This window comes from Halyomorpha halys, unplaced genomic scaffold (genome assembly GCF_000696795.3).
Source record: "Halyomorpha halys isolate HHAL.00 unplaced genomic scaffold, Hhal_1.1 Scaffold417.1, whole genome shotgun sequence".
Taxonomy (NCBI): domain Eukaryota; kingdom Metazoa; phylum Arthropoda; class Insecta; order Hemiptera; family Pentatomidae; genus Halyomorpha; species Halyomorpha halys.
Genome location: NW_027111032.1, coordinates 598,123 through 621,222, shown reverse-complemented (window position 1 = coordinate 621,222; position 23,100 = coordinate 598,123). Strand labels below are relative to the sequence as shown.

The 23,100-nt window shown below is 29.5% G+C and overlaps 1 protein-coding gene across 1 annotated transcript in view; it reads left to right on the top strand.

Moving 5' to 3' along the window:
• Fatp1 (Fatty acid transport protein 1) overlaps window positions 1–22,676 on the top strand; it is a 230,682-nt gene extending 208,006 nt beyond the window's left edge. Inside the window, exons 4-13 of the mRNA XM_014423360.2 lie at window positions 2,208–2,445; window positions 4,210–4,441; window positions 6,504–6,705; window positions 8,223–8,415; window positions 8,929–9,072; window positions 11,589–11,726; window positions 15,886–15,952; window positions 18,207–18,297; window positions 20,910–21,063; window positions 21,902–22,676. Coding sequence (XP_014278846.1) covers window positions 2,208–2,445; window positions 4,210–4,441; window positions 6,504–6,705; window positions 8,223–8,415; window positions 8,929–9,072; window positions 11,589–11,726; window positions 15,886–15,952; window positions 18,207–18,297; window positions 20,910–21,063; window positions 21,902–22,056 — 1,614 coding nt within the window. The 3' untranslated portion in view covers window positions 22,057–22,676. The remainder of the gene's footprint in view (window positions 1–2,207; window positions 2,446–4,209; window positions 4,442–6,503; window positions 6,706–8,222; window positions 8,416–8,928; window positions 9,073–11,588; window positions 11,727–15,885; window positions 15,953–18,206; window positions 18,298–20,909; window positions 21,064–21,901) is intronic.
• The last annotated feature ends 424 nt before the right edge of the window (window positions 22,677–23,100 follow it).

Below are 23,100 nucleotides of genomic sequence, written 5' to 3'. Positions count from 1 at the left end.
AATTTGACTACTGGCAGACATTTTGTACGTTTTATGGTTCCTGAAATACAGATTCCCCACCACTGATTTTTCCGTGCATATTTTATGAAATGTTGCTTTTTAAAAAGCCATATCTCAGGAACTATTGAACGTAAATAGCTCTACTAAAGCTTATATTTTAGCAAATTTACTCTACTTTAAATTATGTTCTATTGGGTATTCTAGAGTTGTTGGTAGTTTTAAAGATATAGAGCTCCGAATAAAAAATTAATTTTTTTTTTCCATTTTTCATCCACCCTACTAATACTTTGCAGCCTCATCAATTTTGACTAGTAATTGCACATAATTTTCATTAAATTAATCAAATTTTTTGGGATGGATTTTTTCAAAAAATTTAGATGAAATAACTGTCTTTTTTTCTACCCCGCTCTTCTAGGGTATTATAACCAAACAGAAGTACCCACCAGGCTTCAATTCAAACATGACATTTAAAAAGAAAATGGAGTATAAGCTAGTAATTAACGAGTTTATCCCTATACAAGCCCCAAGTCGTTTGGTTTGGCGCCAGGATCCACTCCACAATCTACTGGGTGTTAGCCAAAAGGTCATGTAGAATTGATTTTAGGATATGGTTTGTGTACACGGTCACGTAAAACATGGCATATCTGTGATAAACGAGAAAAATATATTTTTTTTTATTATAGTGAGAAAATCGTACGCTACAAAGAAGTTGGAATAAAAATTATTATTTAAGTGTTCTAAATTTAATAACAATAATTAATAAATTTGTTTTTATTTATTTGTTTATGTGGCAACTCCCGTACAAATTGAGTTAGCCTGTGAAATACATGAAATAGATAATCAATTGTAGTAATTTTACAAAAATTGTGAGTTAAAGATCGTTTATATAAACTAATAGTAAACAATATACCCAACCTGAGCTATCTACATTCGTTAGAATAAAATAGTAAAACAAAAACATTACTTTATATTTAATATTAAAAAAAAAAAAAATATATTCCTCCTATTGGAACGATAGGTGTTCAGCTCTAAACAAAAGGTTTTGGGTTACATATATAAAAAACAGTTTAAGGTCCAATACTGAGGGTACAGACTGAAATTCATACAACCTATTTCGGCTAATATCGCTTAGCTTCGGCATGTATCGGATTCGGTTCTCATGATAAGCGGGACAATTAGTCAAAAAATGGAAACATTCCTCCAGGGGCGTTCCAACACAAGCTGGACTAAGCTTCTGTGGGTCCAAAGTATATTTGTGTGGACCAACATTCAAAGTAATTCCATATTTACCGGAAAGTCCTAATTGGGCAATTATTCTCAAGTGAGTTATAGGGCAACTGATTTTTAGGTAGCTTTGAGGTGCATCCGTTTTAGTGAAGACCCTACCATACTACTTTTATTCTAAATTTAATGTAATATCGATGTGTGAATCATAGAAGTAAGGAAGTACTCAGTTAAAATTTTTTTTTTTTTTGGTTGATTTATTGAGTTCTTCTGGTAGCTGGTTACCTGGTATCTCTATGCAAAAAAACTCATTAAAAGGATTGCTGAGGGCAAGGCTAGGTTATTCTGGAGGAATACCAGGAGGCAAGAACAGTCAAAGATGTTCCTAAAAGATTCTTGTTCATAAATAAGTACTTTACCCTTAAGGTGGGTGACAGGACTAAATACAGGACACTGTCAGCTGAATAAAAACCTCTTTTATAGATGCCTTACAGTGTTACAGGCTTCAGAGAGGATGATGAGACTGCCTATCACATCATAGTTATGTCATGATTCCTCATTTTTGGACAAGATTGTATCGTGGATCCCATTTTTTGTGAAACGGTTGATCTGAACATGATATCTAAATTTTCAATAGCGTTTGGTCTGTTTTGAACAGAGTAAAGGACTTACAATAGGCCCTAAGTGGCCACAATGCATACTTGCCGCATTATAAGAAATAAAACTATTTGTTTGCAATTAGTTGTTCTACAATAATGAAGATAATAGTTTCATGAAATACAAATAAGGTACTTCCTCTCTTCTGTGTTCCCTTTAGGTAAAATGAATCACAGTAAAAACGAAATTTATATTTTATTTTATCATAATTTAATTAGTTATTTTAATATTATATTGTATTATGTCATTTCTGAATCTATTAAAGCATAATCATATTTTCTTAAATACATTTCTTTTTTGCTTTAACTGGACATATTTTGTTTTAGGTTGAAGATTACAGCAACAGAGTTGCAAATTTGTTCAAAAGTCATGGTTTTCGGAAAGGCGATACCGTTGGTTTGATGCTTGATAACCGACCTGAATTCGTTTGTATATGGCTGGGTCTTTCCAAAGTTGGTATCATTACTGCTCTGATTAATCACAACCTAAGACAGAACTCCCTCATTCATTCTGTTGTCATTGCCAAATGTCAAGCGCTCATTTTTGGAGAAGACTTCATGGATGGTAAGATAGGATATATTTAATACTTTGTTTCTTAGATGTTATTTGTTATATTGATCATTGTTCCATTTTTTTTTTTATAATACTGATCTACAAAGAAATTTCAGTTAAACTTTTTAAAATTTGATGGAATACTACTGACTAATCTTTATATTTTTCGGTTTTCTGAAACAGAAATGAACTCTATTTTCTTTCATCAGATATAGATTTCAGGCAAATCTCATGTGTATTATTTCAGTTCTCTAGCACGAAAATCTTCTATAGCTTCTAGAGTATTGAATTAACTTCAAATTTTTTTTTTATCTAAAGGATGTTAAAATACATCAAATGGCACAAATCTGACTATAATAAGTCAATTTGAATTTTTGATATATTGGGTTGTAAAATAAGTTCGTAGCGTTTTTTACTGGTGATTTCAATAAAAACTTCTTCTAAATAAAAAAAACAAAAAAAAAACTTGTAAATATTTTTAATCAATTATATATGACCCATTTTGATCTATTACATGTTGCCATCTTTCAGGTAATTTTTTAATTCCGTCCTCCCAGAACTTCTCAGATTTTTGTGCAATAAACTCCTCTATATGTGTTTTGCAGTCCTCGAGCAAATTAAAGTGTTTTCTGTGAAGAGAGTTTTGAAAAGCCCAAAATAAGTGAAAATCTGTTGGGGCAAGGTCTGTTGAATAGGATGGGTGGGGTATCACATCCCAGCCAAACTCCAATAATTTCTGCGGGTCTGCAAAGACACGAGAGGACGGGCGTTATCGTGATGGTAAACCATGCCTTTGCTATTAGCCAATGCTGGACGCTTTTGCTCAACTGCTGCCTTTAATTATTCCAACAGTTCTGCATATCCCGTGTCATAGAGTGAGGGTTGTCTGTGACCAATGCTTAAATTTGGTCATCATCAACAGTTGAAGGACTCTGAAGGGTTCTGAAACAAGAAAACTTCTTATGGACGGTGCTTTCTCCTAAGGCATCATCGCAATATGCACTGAAAATTTTGTTACGTCTGTGCAACGGATTTTTTTTTTTTAAATTAAAAATCATTAAATGAGGAAAATGAATTTTTTTCTCTTCCATTTTGAGCAAGCAAAATACCACTTAAAGATAAGGTATCACGATTGAAACTGATGCATAAAGGCACCTTAGCTAATCCTTTTTTAGAATACATAAACATTATTGACCAAGTAAGCATGATTTTATAAACACAGAGAGAATTAAATTAAAATATTGAAAAACTCGGTGAACTTATTTTACAACCCAATAATACAAAGTATTTATAATTCTTTATTATATTTAAATATATTTGAGTGACTTTTAATTGGTTTAAAATCTAGAAAATATATACTTTATTGTTATCATTGGAAAAATGAAAAAATTTGTCTTTCCTATAGTACTAAAACATTTGAACTTAGTCAAAATGTGCTCGAGTAATTATGGTTTTTCGTTCAATTTAAATAATTTGAAGAACCATAATAAATAATTTTCAACTTTATTATAGGAAGATAGTCCGGGTAGAAGTCAATAATAGTAAAATATAATACAATCAAAATAGTAAAAGAAAACTATATCCTGTAATCTGCCTTGACAAAGCTCTGCAAAGTTGGGCGAAACGTTGTTTAACAATAAATAGTTTTCTTTTACTATTTTGATACTATTATTGATCATCACCTGGGCTATGTTCCTACAATTTACTTCATACGGTCAACTATCTTCTTCCAAAGAGTTAATTAGTGATATTTCTAAAAAATCTCTTGTATTTTAGCGGTGAGAGAGGTCGCAGGTACCATGAGTGGTGTGCGCCTGTACAACTGGTCAGAGGGTGAACCACGCTATCCTGGTGGAGAAATCGGCGAGAGAAATCTTTCTCCACTGCTTGCTGATAGCCCTACCACACCACTGCCATTGGATGGCATTAACTTCCATGACAGGCTTCTTTACATTTACACCTCTGGTACAACTGGTCTTCCAAAAGCTGCTGTTATTACCAACGCAAGGTATGTTCACACAATTATTTTTTATCTTTATTTATTATATATAATAATAAATTCTTTATTTATTCTGGGATACATCCCTTCAGAATAATGCTATAAAAATATATGGTAGGCGTTGGAACCTTAGGTCTTAAACAGAAAAAAAAATTATGATGTATAACTTTAAAAATAAAAATAATAATTAAAAGAACAAATATTTTCAGAATTAATAGACCAGTTTATATAAAATCTGTTATGTAAATATGGAATATCTATTAGAACTGGATGTATTAGAAATCATAGAATTAGCAGGATTTGAAGCTGGGGAGGGTACAAGAGTGACAGGTGGAACTAGAAATAGAATTCCATAGGGAAGAAGATCCGATAAGGAATGATCTATCAAAACTACAGTTTGATGGGTCTGGGCGGGAATAGACAGAGGATTTGAATTTAAGGAGATCTAAAAGGATAGGATATTTTAGTGTAGAATGGATCCCTGGAAATACTTACGACGTTAGTGAGGGTAAAACCACTTCAACTCCTTATATAAATGGAAGATAGAGGTGTCCCTGGGGGTCCTGAAGATGAATTGTACAAGGCACTTTATTAATTGTTTTAGTTTTGCCTTGTTATCCCCAGTGAGATCCCCATATACTCTATAACATTATTCAAAGTGGGAGATTGCTGGGGCCTCAATTGTGTGCAATGATTGCCAGTACCTACTCTCTTTGTCGCCGATATGTAGTAGCTATACAGCTGAAATGGTTGCAATCAACAAAAGCTTAAATGTTTTTCATCCCACAATACAAAAACTGGTCGTCTGTACAGACTCATTGTCAGCCCTACTTAACTTAAAAATATTTTTTCAATGAACCCATTTAACCAAGACTTATATTATTCATTACAGTCCGCGAACAGAAACAGTATTTCAGTGTTTTTTGCCTGGGTCTGGACACTGTGGAATAGGTAATGAACTGGCCAATAGGGGATCCATCAAAGGTTGCGATCTCTGAAGGAATTCCATATCAAGGAGTACTTGTCAATGATTTCATTTCCCTCATTAAGCAGAGGATTAAATTGGAATAGAGACAAACATGGGAAAATGTTTCTGATAACAAATTAAGGGAAATCAGAAGTCACTTCTCCCCTTGGATATCATCAACTAGAAGTGTGTGCAGAGAGGAGGTGATTTTTACCGGCCTTTGAATAGGTCATACGTGCTTGACCCAGGGTTATCTTATGGCCCACGATTCTCCACCTGTATGCTAAACTTGGGGAACAGAACTTACTGTTAAACACATTTTGACTGAATGCCGAGCATATAACTCCCTCAAATCTTTATACGATATGCCAGCGGATTTCCATTCCATCTAGCAGGATAACAAACAAACCATTGATGAACTTTTTGAGTTTCTCCATCATTCCAAGCTCTACCATAAAATTTAATCAAATTTTACCATAGGTTCCTCTGTTCCAACAGTTTCACTCTACAATATAATCGTAGCCATGAATACCCTTGCCCCTGTCCAGTGTATGGTCAAGGGTCCAGCTTAAAAGTCCTAAATTGCAAGTCTATCCTTTACTATTTTGGAAGTTAAGGCAATAATGACCCATATGTGGTACCTTAAAATAATTAAATTAAAAAAAAGAGAGATTATTAACCGTGTGGTTAATATTATTTATTAATTATTATTAAGGGAGATTAATAACCGTGTAGAACACACAATCAAAAATTCACTTTGGAACAGTTCAATAATTTGGTTGACAATGTTGGTTTGGTGAACATTGCCAGTTGAAGTAAAGGCTAATGGAGGCAGAGCTCGAGTGTCCTTGTTCTGCAAACAAAAGCAAGTTACTGGTGGGAGGTAATAAACGGTAACTATGAGGACCTCACAGGCGCGCATTCCACAGGTTTAAGGAAGTATATCTAGGAGTCTGGATTTCAAGTGGAAGTAAATTTACTGATTAATTGCTTCTATTAGGATTATAAATGTATGTTAAAACAACTTACCTCTTATTTAAATTAGTCAAACTTATAATTCTGTGAATCATACAACCTAATATATCTATATGATTTATTTTTTAGGTACTTTTTCCTGGCTGGAGCTATATCTTACCAAGCTTGGTTTAAGAAAAGCGATATCTTCTACACTCCACTTCCACTTTACCACACTGCTGGAGGAGCTATGTGTATAGGTCAAGCTATTGTGTATGGTGCAACAATTGTTATAAGGAAGAAGTTTTCAGCATCTTCTTATTTTCAAGATATTTCAAAATATAATTGCACGGTAATTGAAAATCTTATTATTTCAATTAACATGGCCTTCTAAATAATGATTTATATTATGAAATAAATGTAGTTTAATATTCTGTGAGGGGGGTGACGGTGGCAGCGTGGTAACGCCCTTGTCTACCAACCCAAAGGTTGCGAGTTCGAGCCCGGCTATACCCGGGATTTTTTCAAGCAAATAATTTCACAATAGTCACTTGCAGCTTCCTCCCGGGCATTTGTGAGGCCCATTAGCCAATGGGTGGCTTTCACAAAAATAGGTGTGGGAGGTGATGAACCCACCCTATGAATACCTCATCAAGAGACATGCGATGTATTTTCTTAGTACATCATGTGAGGCCTTAGAACTTCACGGTCTATCGTGCCTGAAAACAAACAACAATATTCTGTGAGAGAAAAAAACACTGATATTTCCTATTACTTGATTAAATTTAGTATATTAGATTTAATAATAATATTATTTCCCGAGCAGATATCAACCATAACATAATGAAAAATTAAAAAACAAAAACCATTCATATTTTCATGCTCCTCATTATATCAAGTATATTGTTTACTTTTGCTCATTTCTCATTATTTTAATTTTCATTATTTACATAAGGTAATGTTTTATTTTTGATATTTTCTTCTTTAGTGTCCGAATTCTTATTAAATTCTTGTTGAACTGTTTTTTTTTTTTTGTTTTTTTTTTTTTTATATGTTATGGTTGTTATCTTGTTTTGTTTACAGCCCTGATGAAGGCCAAAACGTCAACACAACACACGTTTATTACTACTCCACTGCGAGCAACAAATTGAATCACAATCAACAATAAACACATATTATAATTTATTTATTTATTGATATTTACAACTGTATAAAAAAAATACAAGTAAATTTGATCATAATGATATGATACAGCATGTAGAGAAACTACCCAGTAGTAGAACTCTAAAAACATTTTACAATATAAGGTCACGAGGCCATCTTCTTTTCAGGCGCCTCGGAGGATTGCCAGGAATGGAAGCAAGGTTATAAACTAGTGGGTTTGGGTGGTTAGGGAGTTTATAATGGAAGGAATGATATCGGATTCGGGCTAGATCGGTTACATAAGGAACATTTATGTCTTTATGGATGGTTTTATTAGTAACAAAATAAAGAGCATTTAGGATTTTATGAAGGATTTTGGATTGTAAGGATTGGATACGAGAGGAATTCAAAGGTTTAGTGGTGCCCCAAAGCTCAACTCTGTATGTCCAGATGGGCCTTATTATTGTCATGTAGATCAGTCTTTTGTAATGAGTTGGAAGTTTAGACCGTTTATCTAGTAAGTGCTGTAATAGTCGGAATCTGCGTGCAGTTTCCTGTCTTTTCAGTCTTGTGTGAGGATTCCAGGTTAGTCGTTTGTGAAGGTGTTTATTATAATTTAAATTTTAATAAGAAGCTAGTTCATTTGATATGTTCAATTTATCCATTAAAATTATGGTTTTCTTAATTATTCTGGTTGATTTTATTTTAATTTTTTTTTGTTTTCAGATTTCCCAATATATTGGTGAAATGTGTCGGTACTTGCTAGCTACGCCCAAAAAACCAACTGATACTCAGCATAAACTTAGAATGGTTTTCGGTAACGGTCTTAGGCCACAAATCTGGAATGAGTTCATCGAACGATTTACCATTCCCAAAGTTGTAGAGTTTTATGGAGCTACTGAAGGCAATGCAAATATCGGTATGCAGATAGATTCTTTTTAATGTTCACCTATCTATATTTTTATTTATATATCTCTGTGAATAAATGGTTAACTCTACTTGTAACAAACATAAGTTAAGTCCACTCCTGTATTTTAGGAGTTTACTTGTATAAATGGCTAAACCAGAAACAAAATTGATAACTAGATATCAATATTGGATATTATAAGATTTCTCTTCATTAAATAAAATTTGAAACTGCTGTCTTAAAAAGTTACTATTTTCAATTTAGTTATTTATTCATCAAAGTTACAAATTATTAGTTTCATATACATGAATACTATTTTTCTGTTCTTGTGATGTCTTTATATTAAATTCATAATTTTTAAAATAATAAATAAAATAAAAGATTATGAGAACTTTTAATAATTTTATATATAATAAATATTTTTGTTGAAAATTATGTAAATTTACTGTTAAACGTATCTACTATTTAAATTACCATTTCAGAAAAATATTTCATACTAATCTTAATATATTTATATTTATTTAGCTAATGTCGACAACACAGTGGGAGCCATTGGTTTCGTTTCTCGTATCCTTCCTCAGGTATATCCGATATCCATCATCAAAGTTGATCAAGCTAGCGGTGAACCAATAAGAGATGCAAATGGACTTTGCATTGTGTGTAAAGCAGGTAATAAATGAAACCTAAATATATTAATATTGCTAAATTGATTGCCATAAGTTAAGAGTATTACATTTCTAAAACAAAATTAAAAATGATTAGACTGTGTTTTAACAGATTTATATACAGTTTGAAAAACATTTTTGTTTAGTCATTTTTTTTTTTTTTTTTTTACCACCTTCCTCATCATTTCTGACATACAAGGGTATTATCTAGAGGTGACCTATTCTAACTTTTTTCAGGCTGCTAAGACTTGCACCTTAACTACCTAATGCCATGGACGGCCTTAACATTGTTTAGTCATCATTATCACAATGTTATATTTTAATGTTTAAGTTCTGAAAACTTATAAAAAAGTTATTGTACAGACTCTAATTGAGTTATTGAGTGCCAGTTATGTTTTATGAAATTATGAAAATATAATTATTGTTAGATCGTCAGGGTAGTGGTCAATGAAGGTACAAAATAGTAATAAAAAATTATTTATATGTAACCTTTTCAATTTCTTGAGACTGGTATTTATTTTTAATCAAATAAATTTTAATGATATTTTTTAATAAATTTTATTATAAAATAAAGGTTTGCAGGCTATTCTGCCCAGGTCATTAATTACTAATCTATTTAAAATCATCTTAAACCACTTTTACCTTTCTTCTGTTGAAAGAAGATATTGTGAAGTAGACTAGTTATTCTGAAAAAAAAGTCTTAATTTATGCATCATAAATAATATGTATGTATTTATATTTTTTTTTTCTATCTGGTTAAAGGAGACACTAATTGGGTAGTAGTTTCTATTATGCTTTCACATTTTTGTTTTTAATTCGGCTCATTTGCTGGTTGTATTAAACCTGAAGAAAGCCATAAATTAATAAATAGTTAAACATACCAGAATGGCATATACTCTGGTACAAAAAAAAAAAATTATAAAGAAGAAGAAAATGAGATCTTAGTTTTTCTAAGATAACATACTCTTTTTTTGATTTATTATTTCTGAGATATAGTACCAATAATTTGACATAAATTTTATTTGTTTAATATATGATCTTTTAATTTCTTGATCAATTGATATCCATGTTAAGTCTCAACACTCTTTATTATGTCATCAACAGTCCAACGTTTTGGCCAATTCGGCCATCCTCAAGGACAATCTTCAATATAAATTCTCACTTCACATCCAAATTTAAAAATGTTTGTAGGCTATTCTGCCCAGGTCATTAATTACCAATCAAATTACCCTATTTTGTATTATTATTATCTATTTTAAAACTTTTCATTTTTGATCAACTATCATATAAACAAACTTTTGTTTGTTTATATGATAGTTGATAGTGTAAGTTGATCTAAAATTAAAAGTTTTAAAAATTAATGAAATTGTGACAAAAGAGGGTTATATCACTCGTAATTAATGACCTGGGCAGAATAGTCTGCAAAATATTTTTAAATTTAGATGTGAGGTGTAAATTTATATTTAGGATTGTCCCTGAGGATGGCCAAAACATTGGACTGTTGATGTAACAAAGAGTGTTGAGACTTAACAAGTATACCATTTGATTTACTTTAAAACTATTTAATGTTAACCAACGTTTCTCTCCACTTTGGCCACCAGGGCTTCGTCAGAGTTAAGTGAAAACAAAATACAAGCAATGTAAGAAATGACATGAAAAATTAGATTTCATATGGAAAGAAAGTAAGAAATTATTTTTAAAAATATTTTTTTATAAAAAACAAGACAGAAAACATAAGTTAAGGATTTATAAATATAGATGAATAGGAAAGTACACCGTACCTTACCTTTGCTACATTTACTTCACCTATCTGTTTATCTGTACTATATCTACCTTTTTACTATATTTGATTCTAATTATTATTAATTTAGTTCTATATTTACAATTAAAACGTGACTGTAATATTATTAATTGTAAATTCCTTTTTATTTATAATTTCATGGCTTTCTGTCTCTTTTTTTAGCTGTCTATTTTCTTTTTTAAATATTTTTTGTATGATTTCTTTACTTTTCTTGTCAGTTTTTACAATATTTGTATCTTGTTTTCATTTAGAGATGAAGCCCTCCAAAGTGGGGGAAAACATTGATTAACATTGAACACTATTTTGTACTATTTTATACCTTTGTTTGACCACCACTCGGCAAAGTTTTTCTTACAATATAAAAATATTAATTGATGATAAAAACATCATTCTTGTCTCTTTTCTTGAACTTTTATCTAACCATTTTTATATGATCTATTTTCTTCACTGTTTATCAATAGATATTCATGAATGATAAACTTTAAATCTTAATAGAGAACTGCTTCCTGCCTGAACAGATAACTAAATTATTTAGTCATAATTTTTTTTAAATTTCTTAGACTTTTGCCTGCAAAGTTTATTTATAAAATATATGTATATATTTAATTTTAATTTCTTTTAACATTATCAAAATGATTTTTCCTTTACTTAATGATGGTTATAATTTTTATTTATAAGCCATAGTTTAATTCTTTATTAATCTTTTCAATTTATTCAAGACGAACCTGGCGTTTTTGTTGGAAAAATCAATCCTAACAACCCAGCAAGGACATATTTGGGTTACGTCAACGAAAAGGAGTCAGAGAAGAAAGTAGTGAGAGACGTGTTCAAAAGGGGTGATTCAGCTTTCATTTCAGGTAATTTTCTATGGCTCGTTTAAAGGAGAAGCACTATTTTTTTACTTTGTTAAATTTTTTAATAATTTCAAATGTTTTGATGATCATATCCCTTTATTGGTTCTCATAGTTGTGTTTTGATGAAAATATATGTCCCCCCCATAAATTAGTAGGTGTAAATGAGACATCAAAAAAATCTCTTTCAAATATTTTTCTGTTTATCTCATATCCTGAATCGGCTAGTTCCTGAATTCTGTTTTGTAATTTAAATTTTAAAATTCATAAGAAATTGATGTTAAATAGCCATAATTTCAAACATCGTATTACACCTTAAATTTCTTCAGATTTTCCCATTTAATTTATTACACTTTAATATGAAACCATTTATGAACATCCACATTATCCCTACTCTCTTAACTGAGGCAGGTGATCATGTCCATTCACATCAAAGGGTTATTACATTTGATTGTCTGTATACTGCAATTTCTACATCATCCCTTGTCTCATCCCCTTTTTAAAACTCCAGTAGTCGCAGGCCATTTGAGAGATGACCTAGAAACATTTTTGGGAGCATCTAGTGCCCAGGACTCAGATGAAAAGAAATAAGAGCATACCACCCACCAAAATTGGAAAGATTGTTAAATTTTTAATTAATAAAATATAGAAAAATTACTCAGAAATGTTGAGCTTGAGTATTTAAACTAAGAATTGTATTTAAGAGGTCTGAAGGAGAAACACAAAATCCGTGTGAAGCCTTCTAGGCTAGGTTCGAAATTGAAAAAATATTTGGCCAAGTTGTATCAATAAGATAATACTCAGTTATATGTCCAATACTCTTTGACATCAAAGTTTTTTAATTGGTGGAGGGTTAAAGATATCTGTAACCAAGCAATTAGTTATAATTGCTTGTTATATAAATTTGATGTATCAGGTTGTGAAATAAGTTTGTAGCGCTTTTGCTTAACCGCTGCCTTTAATGGTATTAACTGGGAACAGTATAATGCAGAATTGATGGTCTGGTTGGGCGGGAGAAGCTCAAAATGAAGGATACCTTTCCAATCCCACCAAATGCACAGCATAACTTTTTTTGGATGTAATCCTGTTTTTGGAGTCGTTAACGGCGGGTCACTTCGTTTTCCCCAGGACTTTTTCCCTACAATATTATTATTGTACAGGAGCCACTTTTCATCCCTAGTTATCAACTTCTTTAAAAATGGATCATTAACATTGTGTTTCAGGAGGGAATCGCTTATGGATATGTGGTCCAATAAATTGTTTTCCGTCAAATTGTGAGGAACCCATATATATCTTCGAGAAACATATCCCGCAGCCTCCAAATGATTTGAGACACTTGCATGAGATATGTTAAGATTTACTCCGATATCCCGTGTCATAGAGTGAGGGTGTCTGTGACCAATGCTTGAATTTGGTCATCAACAGTTGAAGGACAACTCGAGCGCTTTGCATCTTCAAAGTCAAAATTCCAGTTCTAAACCGAGCAAACCACTTATGGTGCTTTCTCCTAAGGCATTATCACCATACACACTGCAAATTTTGTTAACCATCTGTGCAGCAGATTTTCCTTTTCGGAAATAAAAAATTATTAAACAATGAAAATGAATTTCCTTTCTCTTCCATTTTGAGCAAGCATAATACCACTTGAAGATAAGCAATCTCAGTTGAAACCGATGTATAAAAGCACCTTAACTAATCCTTTTTTAGAATATGTAAACGTTATTGACCAAGTATGCATGATTTTATAAACACATACAGGATTAAATTGAAATATTTAAAAACGCTACGAACTTATTTGACAACCCAATATAAAAACATGTTGAACATAGGATTTGGGTTGTGGATATTTTATTGATAGTAATTTACATGTACTCATAATTACTGCTTATTTTTTGATTGAATTGACATTAAGAATATTTTGAGAGTTTCTGTAAATATATTGGCCCTTTTTGGAACAGGTTTCAATAATTATTCCCTTTCTTAGGCACTTTATTATTTTTTTATCAATGATTAAATTTTCTTTAGTGAATGTTATTTGTTTGTTGCCTGTATGTTTTTTTTTATCATTAAATTTCATATTTACATACTAAGATTGTAGTATTTTTTCTTTTTTGGTTGCCATTTGTATTAATTTAAACAATTTTTCTAATCAACTAGAAATATGGAGAAAATGGAATCTACACACAGTTCTTCTAAAGATATAGGTAGTAACATATTGAGTTTAGTAGCTGAGCACATCCATAATTTGGTGTGCATGAAGAATTATGGATTTTTTGTAAAAGGTTGGAGTACACATTGCACATGGTCTCGTCTTATATTGAAACTATTGAGTTGTAGAATTAAAGAAGGTTATTTTATCTTGAAATGCTTGTTAAGTGCACTGAATTACAATGACCTGGAGTAGATGAAGCTTTCTTATTTTATATTGTAGTTTCTTCGTTTTGTTTTCTTGTTTTATGAATTATTAATCTGGAAGTAATTTGAAAACATTTTCAACATTCATGGATGCTATAGTTATCAAAGTATTTTATTTCAGCATGGTATTGTAGTTTGTTTTGTACTAGTTAAAATAGATAAGTGACTGAAGACTCTCTTGAGGTATTAAGTTCTTCTAAGGAACTTTTTTCTCCTATAATTTTCAAAAATTAATTTAAAACACTCATTATAAAATTTATTTATTATTGCTACATAATTTTTTTATTTAGCTCAATTAATGAATGGATTATATTTACTTACTTCATTTTTCCTCATACATCCTCTAACTTGAAAGCATGGTGTTTCGTTTTCCGAACCATCGTGCAAAATATTTAGAGATGCTTCATGGTTTTCTGTCAGTTGCCATCGATTTCAGTGCCATTCCTCCCATTGTTCTTTGGTACTTTATCATTGAAAATTTCAAGATCATTAAAGATAAAACAATGATTTTTTTTTTTATTCTCCTTAAATTTCCACCATCTTTGCTTTATGGTGTGCTGTCACTCTTTGAGAAAGTTATTATCACAGAACATTCAATCACCTAAATATGTGCTTACTATACATAAGATCAACATAATGTGCTCTAGAGTAAAATATTGTAGAACTATAACAATTATTTCAATAAATATAAAAAAGGAAGATGTGGTCCGGGTGCGATAAAAAAAAAAACTGAAATAGTAATTAAACTATTTAATGTGAGCCAACGTTTCGCCACACTTTAAAGGTCTTCAACAGGGCTAAAAAAAAAAGTTACAAAGATTCCCAGAAATAATCGTATAGATTAATAAATACATTTTTAAATTTTATACTATAGTTGTGAAAATCAAAGTATCAAATTATATTGGGAGTAAAATCAGTTTTACATTAAACGATGTTAGCTAGAATTTGACTAGTCAATTGTGTACAATTTTCTGAGACCTTCAAATTGAATTTGAAATCAAGTTAAAATAATTTATATATTTATGAAAGTAGACTTGAAACTTGAGAAGTAGTGTTAACTATATACCAATTTACTTGATTACAAAAAAAAAATAATAACTCCTTTATTTCAAATTGATTCAGGATGTAATAATTATCTTCACCGATGGGTTAATTTAGACTAAAAAAAAAATTTATTCGTGCCACCGTTTTGACCTGAGTTTCAGGTCTTCATCGGGGAGCTTGGGGCAGAGATAATTGGCTGTTGGCTAAACTCGACACTTTTTTTACCGGTCAGCACATTTTCTGACCTCACTCCTATCTTCTCCACTTATTTACTATTTGAATTATTCTTATTAATTACCCATAGTGAATCGACGATCATCAAACAGTGTGTATTTTTTGTTGCAGTACATCACAAAATATAAAAGTCAACCAAAATTATTAAATAAAATTTTTTGTTGTCGATTTGTGTTATTAGTAAATTAATAATATTTACAATTTTTGGCCAACTAGATTGTAAAATTGGATCAACTACAGGTAAATAGCCTAAAAATTCTTATTTGAAAAATTGTCACTTTTTGTTTGTTTTTTTTTTATAACTTTCAACACACTTATTTTGTTTAGTACAAATATAAATGATTATAAAAGTCATTAAAGTGTTAGTTTTGTTGATGATCAAAATAAAATTAACTAAGAAATTTACAATTTACTAAAGTAGATAGAAATATTTATTTAATTAGTGGATTATTAATATACTTTTTATTTTTAGGTGATATTGTTGTTGCTGATGAATTTGGTTATTTATACTTCAAAGATAGAACCGGTGACACGTTCAGGTACTTAAAACTACATTATATCATACTTTAATTGCAATAATATTTTTTCTATGATGTTCTATTTATTTGAATTTTTTATCCTTCCTACTAAATTTTTTTTTTTAAACATTACTTATATTAACACTTAAAATCTTCTTAAACCACTTTTACCTTTCTTCTGTTGAAAGAAGATATTGTGAAATAGACTAGTTATTCTGAAAAAAAAAAAAAAAGTCTTAGTTTATTCATCATAAATAATATATATTTTCAGTCTGGATAAAGGAGGCACTAATTGGGTAGTAGTTTCTATTATGCTTTCACATTTTTGTTTTTAATTCGGCTCATTTGCTGGTTGTATTAAACCTGAAGAAAGCCATAAATTAATAAATAGTTAAACATACCAGAATGACATATACTCTGGTACAAAAAAAAAAAAAAATAATAAAAAAGAAGAAAATAAGATCTTAGTTTTTCTAAGATAACATACTCTTTTTTTGATTTATTATTTCTGAGATATAGTACCAATAATTTGACATAAATTTTATTTGTTTAATATATAATCTTTTCAATTTCTTGATCAATTGGTATCTATGTTAAGTCTTAATGCTTTATTATGTCATCAACAGTCCAACGTTTCGGCCATCCTCATGGACAATCTAACAATTAACAGCTTTTATTATACATTCATTTGTAACAATTTTAACAACAACATTATTATTAATAATTTAGCATACCTTAAATATAAATTTTCACCTCACATCCAATTATTTAAAAAGTTTTGCAGGCTATTCTGCTCAGGTCATTAATTTCAAGTCAAATTATTGTATGAAACAATAAATTAATAGGGAATCATATTAATTGTTAATAAGCTTATGTCTAGTTACCTATTTTGTCACAATTTCATTAATGTTTAAAGCTTTTAATTTTTATTCAACACTCAACTATCATATAAACAAACTATTTTTAACCTTCCATACACTCAGGTTAGGCTTATAATTAATTTATTTTGAATTGCATTGTGGTCTAAATTTTTATTTATTTTATTATTAAAATTAATTATAAATAGTAACATAAAATTTTACCCATATTTTTCATAAATTTATTTTACTTAAAATCTCTGCATAATGTTGGTTCAAATTCCTTGTATCTGTTTTAAAATTTTCTGTATAATTGATGTTCTGATATATGTAAATTGACTCAAGTATTTTTCTTTTGAACATATTGTTTTCTTTATGTACAATTATGGTGTTATCAAAATCATATTTGTGTTGGTTTTTAGCTGCGTGCTGCACTAGTGCTGTTTTATTGGGTTCCTTTTCTTTATTTCTTGTTTCATTTCTATGTTGATACATTCTATCACCCAATAATTGCTTAGTTTCATCTATAGATACAGTACCAATAATTTGACACAAATTTTATTTTTTCATATGTATATTGTAAAATGTTAAAATAAATACAAAAACTAAAAGTTCCATTTTCTAAATTTTTGAAGTGACTACACTTTATTGATTTTGTTTTTTAATTTGTTCATAAAGTGTTAATTTTCAATAAATGATGAATTTCAATAATTCAGAGAATGGAATTTTTTATTTTTCATCTTTTTTTCCACCTTTCTAACATTATCCATGTATGATATATTTTTTTTTAAAAAAAACTGAAACGTTGAAATATTACAACACTTCACACTTTCTATTTTTCTTGCTAATCTAAGTGTGTATATTTCACCTATATATATATGTATATATATACATACATATATATATATATATATATATAGTTGACTGTATAATCTAAAGTATGAAAAAAATGGTCAGAGTTGCGATAAAAAAAAAAAAATACTATTATATACTATACTAATTATTTATTGTCAATGTATATTTAATCTATCGTCTTGAACAGCCCTAATAAAGCCCTGCAAAGTGGGGCGAAATGTCAGACAACAAATAGTTGAAGACTATTTTGGTCTTTTTTGACCACAACCCTGACCATCTTTTTCATATTTCACCTGTTTATGTGAAATGGTTCTTTCCTGTTTTTCCACTTTCCATACAAAAGATTCTTCTTAGTTGTCCTTGTTCCTGCTATACGCAAAATATAATATTATCGTTGTATCAACTAACAATCATTAGAGAATTAACAGTCCATATTATACTTACTTCCATAAACAAAAAATACTATTTTTTTATTTTTTAAATATATGAACTTTCTAAAAATTAGATATTTTCCATTTGATTTATTAATCTGTCCAATGAAGTTATTCTATTTATTTTTGAAGGTGGAAAGGTGAAAATGTTTCAACTTCTGAAGTAGAAGGTGTTGTTAGTAACATAGTCAACTACAAGGATTGTGTCATTTATGGTGTACAGGTATGTATATTAATGTTTTAATATTTAAATTAATGTTTGTTTTTCCATAATATTGATAATTCTTTACAATAAAGTTCTAGTTGAATGGGTAAGATGGTGGTTAAAAAAAAACCTATTTATTAGAAAACAACGTTTCTCCCACATTGTAGGTGTTCAACCTTAAATAAACAAAACACCAATCTGTAAACTACAGAAGGTTTATAAGACGGCAAAAAGAAATTTGTAAAAAAAAGTAAAAGGGTAAACAAGAATATGGATTAATAGAATAAAATATTAATGACTATTACAGTAATAAATGATGGGAATATAAATGTACAGCTGGATTAATACTAAATAAAATATAGAGATTTCAATGCCTTCACCTGAATGCCAGGATCTAAAATATTTTTGAATATAATTATCTGGTATAGATTTATTTATTGTATTATATATATTTATTTATTGTAAAAAAAAAATATTAATTGAAATTATTAAAAGGAAGAAACACCTATTTTTGAATAAATTATAGAGGGTTAGGGACATGCCAAATTTAAACAATGAGGTTTTGATTGATGGTCCTGTTGATGTACGATGAATGTTTTAAATTAAAAAATAATTTTGCACCAAGAAATCTGTGTCACTTGATATAATTGTCTCTTTTTTCATTCACCAGCCGCCAACTGTTGCTAAGCAGGCACGTGTATCCAAAAAATAAACTAATTAATAGAAGTAAAAACAGATAAGACAGAAACTAAAATAAGTAATTAGGGAGGAAATATAGCAAGTGTATGGCGGGATAATGAATAAATCATGGGACTAAATGAAGGTCAAGGAAAAATAAAAGAAAATGCTTATAAACTCTTGTCTAGCAACAGATAGACAACTGAGAAATGATGTAGGAGTGGATAGAAAATGTGTGTTTATAATAATTAGGTATAATAAAAAGAATGACATTAGCTAAGAGATAATAAATTGATATAGAGATAATATGACGAAGAAAAAAAATAAAAATTTACTAATTTGAAAAAAGTTTTTTTTTTTCTAATAAACTTTAATTATTAACACAGTAAATTTTTTATAAATACAAAGTAAATTTATAAGATAAAAAAAATTGGGTCAAAACATTAAATTCTAATAAATATTTTTTTCTTACTATTGTAACTTTTTAGGGCCATTCACACCATCATCGTTTTAACTGCGATTTCTTAAATCTTGGGGTAAAATCAATAATTATCCATTGTACCAGTAAAGTTAACCTTCAAATCTGGTGGTAAACTTTAGTGGCCAATCATTGCCAGTTAAACTGAGATTTATAGCATATCTACGTTTCTTACAAGGAACCTTCTATAGTTCCAGTTGGATCTGTTATAAAGCAAAAGTTTATTGTGTTATTCTGTTTCTTTTCATATTCAATAATACGGATTTTATCAAGATTTGACGGATGAGGAAGACTTCAAAGAATTAGTCTATAGAATCCATGCAATAATGAAAAAAAAGTATTCCGTCTTTGACCAAATCATTTTTTAGAGTGATTGGATGAAGAATTTATCATTAGCGATAGGAATTGCTGAATTTGTTTGTTATCTCAGTTTCAGATAACCTTGGTAACATGGTTAACAAAACTTTAGACCAGAAATAAGTTGCTAAATTACCTGAGTTTTACTAAACTCTTGGACAAATCTTAGTTTTACCAGAGATTTGTGCAACTGGCCCTTAGAAGCCACTTGGACCATCACATCTTAAACTTCTATAGGGTATTTCAGTATTAAGTTTTCTGACTGAAAATATGAGTCCAGGATATCAAAACAAGAAAAAAATTATTTATTCTGGCTGTTAATGCTTTGTTTAGGATATATTTACATTAAAGATTGTTAACGTTAAGTACTATTTCGGTTATAATAAGTAAATTAAGATGTGTTCTAACTATTTTATTTATGAAATGTGGACATTAACATTCATATTAAATGTTGATTAAATTAACTGTTCAAAATAATTATCTTGAGCATTATGAAAGGCTCCAGCATCTTTCTTTCAGAGCAATAGTAGCCACAGCAAATGGCTCTCAATATGTATTATTATTTATGCATTGTTTTAAGTTTAATTATCACTCTTAAAAAATTAAAATCATTGACCAGACTTGCGTTGATCTTTTGTTAAATGTCAACAACAAAAAAAAATACAGTGTGAGAGATCTGGTGTGTGACAATAACAGATATCTGTTCAGGCACTTGTTGCTTTGCTTAAGCCTTTCTTAATGGTCAATGTGATTACTTTGTACATTTAATATGAATGTTAATGTTCAAATTTCATAAATAAAGTATTTGGAACTCAAATTAATTTGTTTATTATAACCTAAATAGTTCATGACAATAATAATCATTGGATACAAATATCTTTTCAACAAAGCATTAACGGACATACTTTCATATGGAATTTTTTTTTTTTTTGAGATCTTTGATTCATCATTTTCAGTCTGGACACAGCCTGTATATGGTCACCTAACGATTTTTCTATACAGTTCTTGTTGATAACTTCAGTACACTATGTTATTTATTTATTTTTTTATCACTTATTTATTTTATATGAAATAAGAATATAATAAAGTAATTTATTCACATGTCATTGTCCCTAAGGTTTTTGGAAGTGAAGGAAGAGCAGGAATGGCAGCGATAGTTGACCAAGAAAATAACATGGACTTGAATAAGCTTACTGAAGGAGTGAAGAAGTCCCTGCCATCGTATGCTCGGCCCCTGTTTGTCCGCGTTCTCAATGAAATGGAACTTACTGGTAATGGGTTTATTTTAATTTAATTCACCCTCATTTAACTCATCATCTCCAAAGTGTTTTCAAAATATATTTGCCGAATTTCTTTTAACTAAAATTTTAATAATGCAAAGCTTCGTTTTAGCACTCTCCTAGGTTTCATAGAAAAAGAGTACCATAAATGGGAAATTATAAATAAATAAAATAAAAAGAATACTAAAAACATGTACTTCCATTCAAAACTTAAGTTCAAAATTTTATTTGATCGCAATACTTTCCCAAACTATATGTTTCATATTGGAGGAAGATAGTCCGGGTGGCGGTCAATAAAGTTATCAAAATAGTAACAAAAACTATTGTTAACCAACGTTTACCCCATTTTGCAGTGCTTTGTCATTCTTATCAGCCCTGCAAAGTGGGGCGAAATGTTGGTTAACAACATATAGTTTTTTGTTACTATTTTAATACCTTAGAAGTATCTGATTTTTTAGTACCGGAAATTAAACCTAGAGTTATTATTTTTATTGTGTACTGTAATATTTTAATTATTTTTTATTAAATAAATAAATTATGCTTTCCTTGCTTTGGCAGTTTAATTTAAACTTGAGATTATTTTCTTTGTATAACCTCAATCAGTCATTGGTCTATTCAATGACTGATTGAATTTTGTCTCTTTTTTTAATTTTTTTCTATCTAAACTGAACCTTAATATTACAAAATTACAGAAAAAATATAAAATTTTTCTTGGATTAGGTCTTAGCGTTTATTGGGTTAATACTAATTTCCTAAAGAGAGTTATTTAATTTCATAATACTTTTAATTTATTTATTTATTGTTTTATTAATATATACTTACTTTGCAGGTACTTTTAAAATGAAAAAATTAGACCTTCAGAAAGAAGGATTTGACCCCTCAATAATACGGGATAAACTTTATTATTACAGTCCTGAAGGAGTTTATGAGCCTTTGACGCAGGAAGTTTTTGCACAAATTCAAAGTGGAAAGATTCGTCTTTAAATTTTAAACTATACCCAAATTATAACTTGCCAAGAATATACTTGTACGTATTGATATAAGTTATGATTAAGAATGATTTCGTAAAAGCATCATGTTGCCGTCAGTGTTGGGAAATTTCTACATTCTTCTGTTTAACATAATTTTAGACAACGAAGATATTTTTATATGCTATTGTTTATGCTTTTTTTTTTTTTTTGCCAGAAGTGGTGTGTGTTTTAAAATTATTTATTTTAAGTTTCAGTTTGCTGTTGTTAGATTTTGAAAAATATTCATTCTTTTAGGTTCTCTTCCCGTTGTAATGTAGTGTTATTTAAATGAAAATTGTACATATATATATAAAGAAAGCAGAAAGTTTTAAAATGTCTGCTTTTATCTTTAGATTATTTTTTATATAAATTTATTTTTATAAATTGTTATTAAATAATGTAGCTGTTATTATTGACCTTATATAATTACATGAACTGTGATCCTCCAGCCATTATTTTTTCAAAGTTACATCAGTGTTGGCTTTTGTACTTATCGAACCCGAAAGGACTGGTTTATGATGTGACCGTAAAGTTGGGAAGTAATAAGGAAAGCTTATGATAAAAGACTTAAATAATTAATGTATATTGATGAAATGTATCATTAAATCAGCATTCCTATTAAATATTTTTAGAAATAGGTGTTGTGATCTTTAGCATTAAAATTTTGTACATATAGTCAGCTGTTGTAATATAAATATTTGTCTAATACAGTATTTTATTACTTATGGATTATTTTGCTCCACTTTGAAAACTGAAGTAAAAAGAATTTATGAGTGTAACTGATGACATATAAAAAAGTAACCAAATATTTATACTTTAGATTTATTTATTTTTAAGTTTCAATAAATATACTGTTGAAGTTATCAAGTCGTATATCTTATACTTTTTTCTTCTAACAATTTTTATTTTCTTGAACTTAACACAATCCTATTAGTTTTGTAATTTCCTCCCATATCTTTCCCTCTTGTGGCTGGTAAGTTTATTCCATTCAGTCAAATAATAATTAACTATATTATAT